Source organism: Conger conger, chromosome 10 (assembly GCF_963514075.1).
Source record: "Conger conger chromosome 10, fConCon1.1, whole genome shotgun sequence".
Lineage (NCBI taxonomy): Eukaryota > Metazoa > Chordata > Actinopteri > Anguilliformes > Congridae > Conger > Conger conger.
The window spans coordinates 37,380,444-37,394,296 of NC_083769.1; the positions used below are offsets into that span (position 1 = coordinate 37,380,444).

At 48.8% G+C, this 13,853-nt stretch overlaps 1 protein-coding gene across 4 annotated transcripts in view; it reads left to right on the forward strand.

The window, feature by feature from the left end:
* The window catches only part of plxnb3 (plexin B3), a 56,770-nt gene that overhangs the window by 15,214 nt on the left and 27,703 nt on the right, over positions 1-13,853 (forward strand). The window contains exons 1-2 of one of the 4 annotated variants that reach the window (XM_061257509.1): positions 4,306-4,453; positions 11,290-12,451. In XM_061257509.1, the coding sequence (XP_061113493.1) occupies positions 11,306-12,451 (1,146 nt within the window). In that variant the 5' untranslated portion in view covers positions 4,306-4,453; positions 11,290-11,305. Of the gene's footprint in view, positions 1-4,305; positions 4,454-5,296; positions 5,430-11,289; positions 12,452-13,853 lie in introns of those variants that run through there. The other 3 variants (XM_061257512.1, XM_061257508.1, XM_061257510.1) reach the window with 3 other exon arrangements.

Below are 13,853 nucleotides of genomic sequence, written 5' to 3' on the forward strand. Positions count from 1 at the left end.
TAAGACACATACATTCTGTGCAGTTTGAGTTGTTGTTGCAGCAGTCAGCAGCATGGAGAGCCATGGACACACACACACACACACACACTCACTCACACTCTGTTCTTTGTGTAAAGAAGTGCCCTCTATTCCCAGCCCTGAATGGACATGAACCTAATTTCCATTTCTGACTGTATCATAGTTTTACTGTGGAACAAGAAGTTCTGCTCTAGTGATCTTTTAATAATGTGGGTTTCTGTTCTTCTTTGAGTGAAATATCCTAAAACTCTTGAGTTCCTGCTTTGCCCTGTGAGTGCATGGCATGCTTCTCATTCTCAGAACAGCTCCTTCCTGGTGATGTGTACAAAAACAAAGCTTTTCAGTCGTATAGAATCTATTCACTGTACTTGTTTGTTTTTTTTCCCTGCTAAATCTTGTACTTAAGTGTGGCTGTTGCAGAGAGAGAAAGGAAGAGAGTGAGTGAGAGAGCGAGGTGTATGGGAAGTGCGAGAGGGAGTGAGAGACAGAAAGAGCGAGTGAGAGAGCAAAGGGTGTGAAAAGATGAAGGGAATACGGATGACAGGTGACAGGGGAACGGGGAGAGGGGGAGGGGAGGGGGGAGGAGTAAATGAGTAAGCAGTGGTGGGAGAAACATCGTCAGTACAAATGAACAAAAGAAGTGTGTTTTAGTGGGTTATGTCTGGATATGGCAGCATTTGCCCATAATAAGAAAACTGCGCATTCATTTATAACCAGCAAGCTTTTTTATTCAGAGACAGTTTAATGACAGATACTGCAATTCAGAAGAGGCATTATTAGCTAATACTGCACTGTAATTTCAACAGATTACTGTCCCTTTTCAGTTCTGACCACAGTCTACATTCAGAGAAATCCACACCTCTACCGTCTGTTTTAAAGAAGTCGGACACCGAATGGAAAAGGAGATGCCAATGGTTTTTACAAAAGAAATGGCTTGAAGACTGAACCTTAACTCCATGTTTTTCAGTGCTTAGATGCAGTAATCAGTGATTTCATTCTTTCCGGTAGTTTTGTTTGGGGCACTGTTTCTACACAGTGCCCTGCACGGAATATCAAGAATATCCAGCAGTGTCATTAAAAAAACATGCAAATGGTAAAAACATCGGTACGAGATTCACAATCTGAGTTGTAAATTTTCACATCGGTATGCGTCTGCAGGCGTGTGAAACCGTGGAAACGAGCGGAGACCATTTAAACAGCTGCGGGCATACTGTACGAAAACCACAAAAATCCCACACAGTTTCTTCTCCATTAAAAGCCTCTAGGCCATTTGAATCTTCAATAACCAGGGCACATTTGTGCCATGTGCGTTTGTAGTCATGTCATTTATCCAGGAATAACAGCCATGATGTCAAGTTGAAATTGTGTTTATAGTTGATAATATAGCATCCATCCATCCATTATCTAACCCACTTATTCCTGAGGATGCTGGAGCCTATCCCAGCATGCTTTGGGTGAGAGGCAGGAATACACCCTGGACCAGCATGTGCCTTATAGCATGTGCCTCAAAAATCCAGTTAAATGATGATTGTATTTATGTACAGTGTTTGTCATTTTTCCACATCCATTTAATTGTTAATCAGCACCCATGTGAACTGCATTGCTTGACGATGCCTGGTAGAAAGTGGCCTAAGCTTTGGTGATCCTAGTGAAAATATTAGTAACTTAGTCTCCTGATGGCAACATTACAAACTTGAACATGGCCTAGTTTACAAAATGTCTGCCTATTTGCACAAGAGCACAACTCAGTCTGTGAAAAAGTACAGACTGTATATGCCTTGAATGTTCTATTGTGAGTTAATTGTGACACTGAAATTAAATGAAAAAATACGTCCATTGAGCTACAATGTGTGATTGGGCCTAACAGACTATAGAGGATGAGGTAAATGTGTGACTGAGCCTAGCAGGGACTGTAGAGGATGAGGTAAAAGTGTTGCCGTTTTAAGAGAACAGTAACTTTTGGCAGGTGTTGCTGTGGAATCTTTGCAGTGGAGTTCTACGACAGTTTGGTGTGGGAGCAGTAATCTGGATCTGTCCACAGCTGCTTCTGTTTCAGAACGAGTGAACGCCGTGCTCTCCGCTGCCAGATTTCGCACGGCAACAGGCTATCACGACGCGCCGCTCGCCGTTCAGCCGGGAAAATTTGTGCCGTCAGGACAGCGTGCGTGCGAGCGAGCGCGCCCGTTCACACGCTTCCACACGCAAACGAGAGCCTGTGCGCTCGGTGCCAGTGTGTGTTTGGACGGGAGAGAGATGCTTCTTCACAAACAAACGGCCATTGTTCTGCAGAGAGCGCTTCTGCTGTCTGATTCACTGCAGACACTAGAGCAGCAGACTGCTCCAGTCACTTAGAAACTTACGCGGTGTGCTCCTGATGGGACACTGCGCTCCTTCACCGTTACATCTACTGTGCGAAAATGACGGGGGAGTTTTCAAGGCCGTAATATCCATTGTGTCAGTGTCCTGCCAAACCTGTATCTCCCTTTTTCTGTTTACATTCAACTGCACTTCCTCCCCCCTCTATTCCGATTGCCTGTGTACTCTCTCTCTCTGTCACTCTTTCTCTCTCTCTCCCTCTCTCTGTCCCTCTTTGTCTTTTTCTCTCTGTCACTCTCTCTCTCTCACACTTCCTTGATTTACCCATTTCTTTCTTTACCTGCCTTTATATATGTCTCACAAACACGGATTCTCTTTAATTGCTGTTCACCCCCCCTCCCCTTCCCCCTCCCCCTCTGGCTAAATTTCATGCTTCCCCCCCCTCTGTCTGTCAAATGTTGCTTTAATGACGAGGAATATGTATGTAACCATTGCCATACAAATGCATGGTGGCATTTTAAATGTACATATGTACAGTACAATAATGTTAATGAATGTTATCTAAACAAGAACAACAACACGACAACAATGTTAATAATGAGCTGACACCAGTCTAAGAAAATGTCTGCTGTGTAAGTGGATGGTCACCCGATGTCCCTCAGGCTGTGACAGGCTGATATAATTGTGCCCCAATTGGGGCTGTTCACTCCCTTCTCTGAATTGGATTACATATTTCTCATCCTTTAATAAGGAACTGAAGTTCTTTTTATTATTAAAGAAGATTTGAGGAGGAAGTGCACCTCCACCGCTCCTGTGTCCCCACCACGTATTCTGTTTTTCTTTTGGGAACCACAAGTTCTTGTGTCAGCTTCTCTCTCACTCTGTTCCTCTCATTCTCTCTTTTTCTCTCCCTCTCCCTTCTGCTCTCTCGCATGCTCTCTCCCTCCCCTCTCTATCCTTCCCACTTTCTCTCTCTTCCTCTCTCACACACCCTCTCCCTCCCCCCTCTCTACCCTCACTCATCCCAGGCAGTGAGTCCCTCTCCTTCCCTCCCCTCATCCCCCTGTTCTGGCCCTTTGTGCGATGGATTAATATTTTATGAGGGCCTTGTTTGAGGGGTGTACACTGCTCTGGACACACAGGCCCAGCTGAGCTCACTCACTCACCCCCAGTGTGCCTGTTCATCTGTAAGCCTGCCTATGAGCCAATCTCTGTCCCCACTCCAGCTCCACACAATGGGCTGTCATCATTTTCAGCTGCAAATGGCCAAGCCCCAAGCAACTCACAAGCTTACCGTCTTTTGTAAATGATTAAGGTATTTTGTCATTTTATGATTCTTTTTAGCTATGTTTACCTCTCTGCTGTAAATTATTCTCACATTAGCTATTATTGGGGTTTCTGGCATCTTTTACATCATTTTTTGTAAAAGATTGTTTTACAGCAATTTATAACGAATTTTTCTTACACCTGAATTATAAATGTTATACTTCGTGGACAAGTTGAAGATTGAGAGTGGCTGCACTGACACCGGCAGCTTATCTGTTGGCAAGTACAAAACCGTACGCATTGCACTTAAACCCCGGCTGTTGAAAGTGTTATTCACGTTATCGGCATTGTTACCTCTCAACAGTATCTATTTGAAACGGTGGCAGGCGATCTCCAATCCCCATCTGCTCGCTCCAGCTGCAGGCGCGAGAGGCGTGGCGCCGGCGGTGAAAAGGGATTGTGGGGCGGGTTTATCAACCGAACATGGGCGGAGATTACAATAATTAACGCTCATTTCGACACATTTAACTCAACACTTGCGTGTAGGATAATTTAATATTAAGTAACTTGACCCCGCCTTAAAAAGACCCATTCACTGGAAACAGCCATGTGTGCGGCGTGACAGGCGCCGCCTATTCCCACTAGAGGCTCCTTTCACTGTTCGGCTTTAATTTCAGCTGCTTCCGAACAATGTGTATCGGCATAATGGGATTTATAGAGTCTGTACGGTAGGACTGGCTGTTGGTTTTGGTTTTTTCTTTATAATTTTTTCCCCCTGCTTGGTTTCCCCCCCATTTTCGGCGTGGCTAATAGCCTACCGTGACGGAATGATATGCAATGTTAACCGAGTGAAGTAAGTAGCCTCTATGGTTTTGTCTATAAGTGAACTTAGATGGGCGATGTTTTTTTTTTGTTTTTGCAGTCTAACAACGCGCGTACTTTTTTGATGCGGCAGAACTATTTTTACTGTTGATACTTTTCACACGTCATGTGAAAAGAACTAGGCACGTTTGTGTAGCATATTTCAGGTATTTCAACAGTAACTGAAAATTGTATTATTGTGAAGTAGTCTATGAGGTAACATTGAAATAGGCTATTGCATCTAGTATTTGCTGTGTGTCATTTAAGTGCACACAGTAGGTATAATTTTGTAAACCACATGTCTGTCGGTCTGTCTTCAGTTTCTCCGGTTAATTTCACTTGTAGTCTTTGGGAGGCTTGACTTTCACACGGTCGTGACAGAAGGGTCTTTCAGCGCATTGTATGTTGTAACGCTTCCGTTTTGTTTTCTGAACTGTATTTGTAATGACATAATCGCACTTATCAAGATTTGCATGCATCATTCTCCACAGGCTTTATTGCAGCCCTGTGTATGGGATGCAAGTAATAATACCGTTTATTACATGGTCTTTCCCTTCGCATTTAAGAGGAACTGGAACAAAACGGTTTATGGTGGATATCAATATGAATATGAGTCTCCCAGCACTTTTATTCAGTAAAATCGTATGCGTATTGCCTTTCAGTTCTGTCAAGTAGGCCTACTTTTATCATCAAAAAATTTTCTAAGGTTGGTCACTTTACAAAAAAAGATGTTGCTCTAGCTTGCAAGTTAGACTACATCCTGATTTCGCACAGCAGTGGACTGAGGTTAAATCTTGATGCACGGGCGTTTAACTGCAGCTCATTATTTTTGCAGCCTCTGTTGGACTTCCTGCCTTTGGGCTTGTGGCTTTTTCGGAGTGTGAGCGCTGTGATAAGCCAGCTAGTCCATGTTGGTGCAGTGTCTGTGGAAGCTAGTCACCTCTGTCCACACTGCAGTCGCTCTCAGGGTGAGGAATGTGAATATCTTTTTGCTTTTTCTCCCTTTCCCTCAGTCTCCTACTCCATTGTCTCTCCCCCTTTGGCACCCGCCCCCCCCCCCCACAATCACAGCCACCGGCACCACCCCCACTCTGCCCCCCGCTCTTACTCCCAGGGGTGCTAGTTATTCACCGTGTGGTCGGCATGTGGATGTGTAATTTGCTGCTCATGTTGACATTCTCTTTATTGTTCTCAACACAAACCCGCCAACAAGTCTTTTTTTGTTTTTAATCTGGGATTTTATTCCGTCAATTTGCATTTTCCCCTTCCTTCAAAGAGAAATTCATCTTTCATCTGAAAAAAAGGCTTCTTGTAAACATGTCAGGGAGCTTTCAACTCTGCGTTCAAGCTCATTACCAACTTCAAACTACCAGGCAAAAAAGCAGCTGTTTGCGCTGGGAGGGACGATGAAATGCCCATGAAAATAGCGATTGAACTGAAAGAGGAATGCTTAGTGTGTGATTGTTAGTGCGCTGAAGTTATTTTTCTCATTTTAACCATGTTACAGACATCTTTGATAGCTGCTGCTCTTCAGTGTTGTTCTTTGTGTTTGCCTGTGACTGTGTTTATGAATAGCAAGGTTCATTTAAAATAGAATCTTTTGGACCTAAGCCATAATTTGACCACTTTGTGTCCACCTGATCAGCAGTTTAATTGAGCAGTCAGTAGACAGACATATTTTTCATCCTCTAAAATGGTTTCTCGTGGGAAATCATTATAAATTATATCTGTCACTTACTTCCATATGCTGTAGCAATTACAGTACCTGTTATGGATGCACTTATATACGCTGTAGATTCTACTGTATATACATACTCTGGGCACTTTATTAGGTATTTATTAGACTTAATTTTTAGACTTATTGGTTGTCTTCTGCTGTAGCCTATTCACAGAGGTTTGACGCGTTGTGTGTTCAGATATGTTCTTCTGCATACCACTGTTGTAATGTGTGGTTATTTGCATTACTGTCACCTTCCTGTCAGCTTTAACCAGTCTGACCCTTCTCCTCTGACCTCTCTTATTAACCACGCATTTTTTTGGCCTGCAGAACTGCTGCTTACTGGATGTTTTTTGTTTTTCACACCTTTCTCTGCAAACTCTAGAGACTGTTCTGTGAAAATCACAGGAAATCAGCAGCCCTGTGTGACACCAACAATCGTTCCACGATCAATGTCACTTAGACAGCTGAACCTCTTGACCACATCTGCGTGCTTTTATGCATTTAGCTGTTGCCACATGACTGGCTGGTGTACAGGTCGACCTAATAAATTGCTCGATGAGTGTATATCTTGTGTACATAACATATTTGTGTTCTCTAAATGGCCTCCAGAATAGTTCCATATCTTGATGGATAAAACTTTATTGTTGTGTTTTTTGCGACGGTCACTGTAACTGACTCTTGGTGTAAGAGTGCCTCTTGCTGTAGATGGATACCTGCACCAGTGTAACTCCCCTGGGACCCACCCCGTAGTGTGCTGGCAGCCCTGACTCACTGCCTGCTTGCTTGTCAAGCATCCTGATGATATCTAGCGTGTGTGTGAAATACGGAGGGAATATTCATGAGCGCAGTCGGAGGGTAGGAAGAGGAGGAGAGGGTGAAGAAAAGGGGAGAGACGCCTCACTGCAGACAGAACAGGAGGAGGGGGCCAAAAGAAAGACAAGAAAGAAAAGAACACAGTGGGGGAAAATGTCAAAAAAATATACTGATGAGATTTTCACCACCTGATTAAAATCCCTGAAAGGCTTTTGTTTTTTATTTTACTTTCCTTTATCTCTTTCGTTCATTTTTTATTTTAATCTGCATCAGGCACTCTCTGGTTTTATTGTTTTTCTGTTTTCATGCAATTACTCCCCTCCCTCTATACCCACCTTCCCACATTCCCAGTTTTCCTGCTCCTCCACCTGCTCCCCCTCTGTCTCCGTGTTGGGTATGGAAATTAGACCCCCAACCCCGCGCATAGAGGTGGTGATTAAACCACTGCGAACCCCAGACACACACACTCACGCATACACACACACACGTGCCTACACGCACTCACATGCGCACACACATGCGCACACACGTACACACACACACACACACACACACACACACAAGCGTGAACACACACATACACGTACACACAGGCATACACACAAGCATGAACACACACACACACATACGCTGACACATTCGCGCTCAGCTTCAAAGAGACTTGTAAATCCCAGCCACTCGTGTGCACTGTTTTCAGAGAGGCAGCCAGCGCCTGCAATAATCTCTGCCGCTGGAATGTGCGCATTGCCTGGAGACAGCGAGCGTTGCGAAACGCCCCTGTCTTTGTCTCGCACGTGGAATTTCTGCGGTTCTACCGCGGTTCTACCGCGGTTCTCCCCGCGTCTCCGCTCGTGTCGTGGGCCGGGGTGCCCGTGCGTACCGCACACGGCGGTGGCGTTCGCTCCCACGGTTACGGGGTCTGGGACGCCATCGCGCCCCTGCCTTCCTTCATACACGGGGAGGAAAGTACCAAACATACCTGTGAAGCTGGACAGAGATCATCAGGCCAAAGACTGCTGCGTGATGCACTGTGAACCTGTGGGGGCTGTGGCTGTTTGTCTGGCATTTCCATAGATGCTGTCAGCACAGCTATAGACCCTTTCCACTTGCGGTTTGGCGCTAACCCAGGAGTACTTTTTTTATTTTTATTTGGATGTAGGGTTGTAGCCTACTCCGTCGGAGAACCGGTGCTTCCGTGCTTCACGCACAAACGCCTGTGAGATTGCCTCAGAGAGGCTGAAAATCGTACTGACAGACTGACAGACAGACGCTGAGAGGCCCCTCACAAAGCAGACCTTCAAGGGCTTGCTGGCTTCAGTGACAGAGACATGGGTGTGGCTGAATGTCTCACTGTTGACTCTGTACAGCTGAGTGCTTGTGTACATAATGTGTACAGAGTGGTGGCTTAGTCTCTTAAACCTGAGAGCCCTTGGCTTTGTGTTGCGTTAATGAACCAAATACTGTGTGTATTAGTGTGTGTGTGTGTCTGCATGTATGTATGTGTGTGTGTGTGTGCACGTGTATATGTGTGTGTGCGCGCGCACAGGTTTATATGTGTGTTTCTGAATGTCAGCATTTTTAGTCTCAGCAGGGGCAGTTCGACAGCCAGTGTGCTCACACACGGTGTAATTTTGGCAGCCAGTGTGCACACACACAGTGTAATTTTGGCAGCCAGTGTGCACACACACAGTGTAATTGTAGCAGAAGCTGTGTTTCTGGGGGTAATGAATGGAATTTTGACAGTGCTGTGGAGTGAGCTTAGCAACAGAGCAAGTATGTGCTTGTCAGGAGCGGGTGGGGGGGGTGTGTTGAGGTAAAGGGGTGGGGTGGGGGGTATGGGGGCTGTGTTGAAGTGAAAAGGTGGGGTGGGGGGTTTGGGGGTGTGTGTTGAGGTGAAGGGGCGGGGTGGAGCTATGGGGGGGTGTGTTGAGGTGGGGGGGTATGGGGGGCTGTGTTGAAGTGAAAAGGTGGGGTGGGGGGTATGGGGGGTGTGTGTTGAGGTGAAGGGGCGGGGTGGAGGTATGGGGGGGTGTGTTGAGGTGGGGTGGGGTTATGGGGGGGTGTGTTGAGGTGGAGGGGTGGGGTGGGGTGGGGTTATGGGGGGGTGTGTTGAGGTGGAGGGGTGGGGTGGGGGTATGGGGGGGGGTGTGTTGAGGTGGAGGGGTGGGGTGGGGGTATGGGGGGGGTGTGTTGAGGTGGAGGGGTGGGGTGGGGGTATGGGGGGTGTGTTGAGGTGGAGGGGTGGGGTGGGGGTATGGGGGGGGTGTGTTGAGGTGGAGGGGTGGGGTGGGGGTATGGGGGGTGTGTTGAGGTGGAGGGGTGGGGTGGTGGTATGGGGGGGGTGTGTTGAGGTGGAGGGGTGGGGTGGGGGTATGGGGGGGTGTGTTGAGGTGGAGGGGTGGTGTGGGGGGTATGGGGGGGTGTTGAGGTGGAGGGGTGGTGTGGGGGGTATGGGGGGGTGTTGAGGTGGAGGGGTGGTGTGGGGGGTATGGGGGGGTGTTGAGGTGGAGGGGTGGGGTGGGGGTATGGGGGGGTGTGCTGAGGTGAAAAGGCATGGGGGGTATGGGGGTGGTGTTGAGTTGAAGGGGGGGCATAAAGGTACGGTCATACTCTTTATCTTTTTTGTGAAGACTCAGGTTTAATGTTTGGTTGCCTGTGGACACCAATGCGGTCTTTCTCTCCTCTCAGTCAGGGGCAGAATTTCCCCTCTTCCTGGGACAGACAGGCTGCTGACATAGCAGAGCCGAGTTCTGTCGCTAAAAGGGACGGTTTTGACGCTCCATAAGATGTGCTGTTTATCAGTCCTTAACCTCATTCGCTTCATCACAGAACACTCCTGTTTGCTCTGAGGATTGGGAATAAAAAGCATTTTTTCTGGGATTACGTCTGTTTATCCCTGGGCACTTGCCATAAGCCGAGTAACTACCACGCATTTCACACGCGTCTCGCAGTGAACGACAGAAATGGTGTTTTTACTGACTGAATAATGGTATACTTTTTACTATTCTCCATAAGTACGTGAATATTTTGAGTGTGTGTAGATGTTGTGTGTGTGTGTGCCTGCTGTTTGGCTGACTGAAGAAGCAGATTCTAGCCTCCAGCAGTTCTCAGTGGGCTGTTGATGATGCTTTTTATGTGCTGGTGTGCGTCCTGTGGATTGGCAGCATCGGAGGAAAGCGAAACCAAACGAAATAGGGGATGAAGGTAGCTCATTTGGATTCGGCAAACCGAATCTCGTGACCAGAATGTAACTAAGTAAAATATTTGAATAAGCGGTTGATCTGAGTAACATAGGTGTGCTGTTTTTGCACTGCTGGTAAAGGTGAGTATGTGGGGCTCTTGTACAGATGTGGGATGTAATTGTGCGTGCGTGTGAATACTGATCAAGCTCTGCGTTTTTTCAGCTCTTTTATATACGGAGCCCTGAGATGTTTCTGCTGCTGGGGCCGTATTAATTAAAGATGAGTCTCCCATGCATTCATCTATACTTCGTCTCCAGAATTTCTCAAAATCAAACCATTGGTATATTCATTTTGCTATGAGAACTAAAGTCAAACTGATATTTTATATATATATATATATATATATATATATATATATATATATATTATATATTTCTTTTTGTATTATTATTTTATTTTTTCTTTCTTTTGGTTTTGTGTGGCTGTTTTGAAATGTGGTCTTTTTGAAATGTGGTCTTTTTATCTCAACATTACCTTTTCTCATTTTTCACTCTGGATATTAAGAAGCTAGTCTTAAAGAACAGCTGCCCAAATCAATCAGACCTATGAGGATTGTGAAGTTTGAACTTCTAATTCAGTCTACTTTTGAGAAAGCGGCTAAGCTACAGCTCGGCTTGGCATGAGACAGTCCGTTTCCTTTGATCACTGAAGATATTTTAATTGGTAGCCGGACTCCCATCTCATAAAAATATGAATAAAGCCTCGGGCCTTGACTCCACGCTCTCTTCACTTCCCCGCAGCGTGGCTCTGAACGGTGTGTGTGCCAAAAAGCGCGTAATTCTTGCTGAAAGGGTGTGGCTTCAGTGGAGCTGTTTGTAGTAATCCTAAGTGGTTGCAAGCTTGCGTGATGAAGGTGAGCCCATCTCCTGTGTCATTCGCGGCGCGTGGTGCAGTGTGCCAGGGAGGATTCAGGCAGGGCTTTGAAGCGCCGGCTCTCCTGTGGTGCTGACGGCTCTTTGTGGCACGTAGGAAGCGATTGAAGTGGGTGCGTACGCTGTGGAGTGCCGTTCATGTATTGGTAATAACGCTCTGCCTCTCTCTGTTCTTCTTCAGCAGGTAAGGGGGTGCCATGCCGGCTGCTGCTCCCCTGCTGCTCCTCCTCGCCATCTGGTGGTGGCCTCTGGTACTGCTGCTACTGCTGCCCCCACTCCCCCTCGCCCAGACGCACAAGGCCGCGTCGGATGAGGCCCCCACCTACACCCTCCTGTCCCACCCCCTGAACATTTCGCTGACAGGCGCCCCCCTCAGCCACCTCCTCCTGGACCCAGAGTCGGGGAACGTTTACGTGGGGGCGGTGAACTCCCTCTATCACCTCTCCCCGGACCTGCAGCTGCTGTCCTCGGGGAAGACGGGACCAAAACTGGACAGCCCCGACTGCCTGCCGCCCATCGACCCGCAGGACTGCACCCAGGCCAAAGAGACGGACAGCACCAACAAGATCCTGCTCCTGGAGGAGGCGGGGGAGAGCCGGTGCCTCATCGTGTGCGGGACGGTCCTCCAGGGCATCTGTGAGAAGAGGAGCCTGCGCGATGTGTCCCAGGTGCTGTACCGCACGGAGAACCCAGTGGACACGCAGTACGTGGCGGCCAACGACCCGCGCGTGTCCACGGTGGGCGTGGTGGTGGAGCAGAAAGGGGCCCTGCTGATGCTGGTGGGGCGAGGCTACACCAGCAAGGGCCCCGGCGGCATCCCGCCCATCACCACCCGCCGCCTGGCCCCCGGCGCCTCGGCCCCCACCTTCTCCCACGAGGACCTGGGCAAGCTGGTGGTGGGCAGCTACTCCGAGTTCAACAACAACTTCGTGTCGGCGCTGCGCTTCGACGGGCACGTGTACTTCCTGTTCTCGCGGCGCGACGTGTGGGGCAAGCGGGAGTACCGCACCTACGTGTCGCGGCAGTGTGCCAGCGACGGCAGCTTCTACTCCTACGTGGAGGCGCCCCTGTCCTGCCAGGGCGGCTACAACCTGGCGCAGGCGGCCTCGCTGGGCGGCCACCGCGGAGCCCCCTACCTGTTCGTGGCCATGGCGGCGGGCCAGGCCTCCACGCCCACCCCCACCCCGCGCTCCGCCCTGTGCGCCTACGGCATGGCGGAGCTGGACAGCGCCCTCCGCAGGGCGCAGCTGCTCTGCTACACGCAGGAGGGCCGCGGGGCCCAGGGCCAGGAGGAGGCCTACATCGAGTACGAGGTGTCCTCAGAGTGCCTGCGTCTGCCTCCGGTGAGCCCTCTCCCCCCACATGTACACACATATTGTACACACGCACACACACACACACACACTGTATATATACACACACACACACACACACACACACACACACAGCCAGCCAGCCAGCACCTGTCAGAAAGCCTCACTGGCCCGTACAGACCAGCAGAGCTGTGGCTCGTAAGTGGGCGTGTACAGTAAACAGAAATCAGATCCTGTCGGGTCAGGAGAGGGTGGCCATCACGCACAGCAGGGGGAGATCTGCTGCTGGTCTGTGAGTGTCGTCTGCCCTGACGCAGATCAGCTCCAGCTGCTTCATAGCCGCTAATCCACAGAGTGCTGTGCAGTTTGGGCTTCGCCTGGCCCACCCTCTCACGGGGTCCCGGTGTGAGTCAGCCTCCCGGGCCCTCTCTCCCCGTCTCCTCCTCTAACCCCCTCTGATCACAAAACCGGCAGACAGATCCGGAGCGTAGATGCGACCCAGCTGAACAGTAATGAGCACTTCACAGCCGTCACTTAGCTTGCGTTTGTGATGAAGGCATTCTTTTCACTATTCCTCAATCGCTATGTGCAAATGAACCCCAGGGACGGTTTAGCGTGACTCAAAGCAGGTCACACAGAGTAAATTACCGTATCCGCCCTTCCACAGAAAGCACTTGGGTTTATAGGGCTGCCTTTTGGCTTCCTGTGTGTCATGCTAAGCAGATTGTCACCATAAAAATACACAAATTCTAAACATTGATCACTTGAGCCCAAGGACAGAGATCTCATTTTAACTTTGCAGGGACAACAAGCAGGAAATTATCTTTCAAATGTTTATTTTAGGGGTACACTAAGAGTACCCCCCTATATGACATGATGGTATTGGGGGGCTATTTGATGTTTTTCCCCGAGTTCCCCATCCCCTCTGGGATCTATGTCCATACTTGAGCCGAATATATGTGTGTGTGTGTGTGTGTGTGTGTCTTTGTGTGCGGTGAAATGCATTCCAGAAAGCTTTCTCTACAGTTACGCTTTAAGTCCAGAGCAGAGGGAAAAATCCAGATTAATCCTGCATCTGGCAAATCTCCTCTGACCCACATCTTCACTGCCCTACTGAACACATAACACTGCTGCCCAACTGAACACCCCACACTCCTGCCCAACTGAACACCTCACATTCCTGCCCAACTGAATACCGCACACCGCTGCCCAACTGAACACCCCACACCGCTGCCCAACTGAACACCCCACACCGCTGCCCAACTGAACACCCCACACCGCTGCCCAACTGAACACCCCACACCGCTGCCCAACTGAACACCCCACACCGCTGCCCTACTGAACACCCCACACCGCTGCCCAACTGAACACCCCACACCGCTGCCCAACTGAACACCCCACACCGCTGCCCAACTGAACACCCCACACTGCT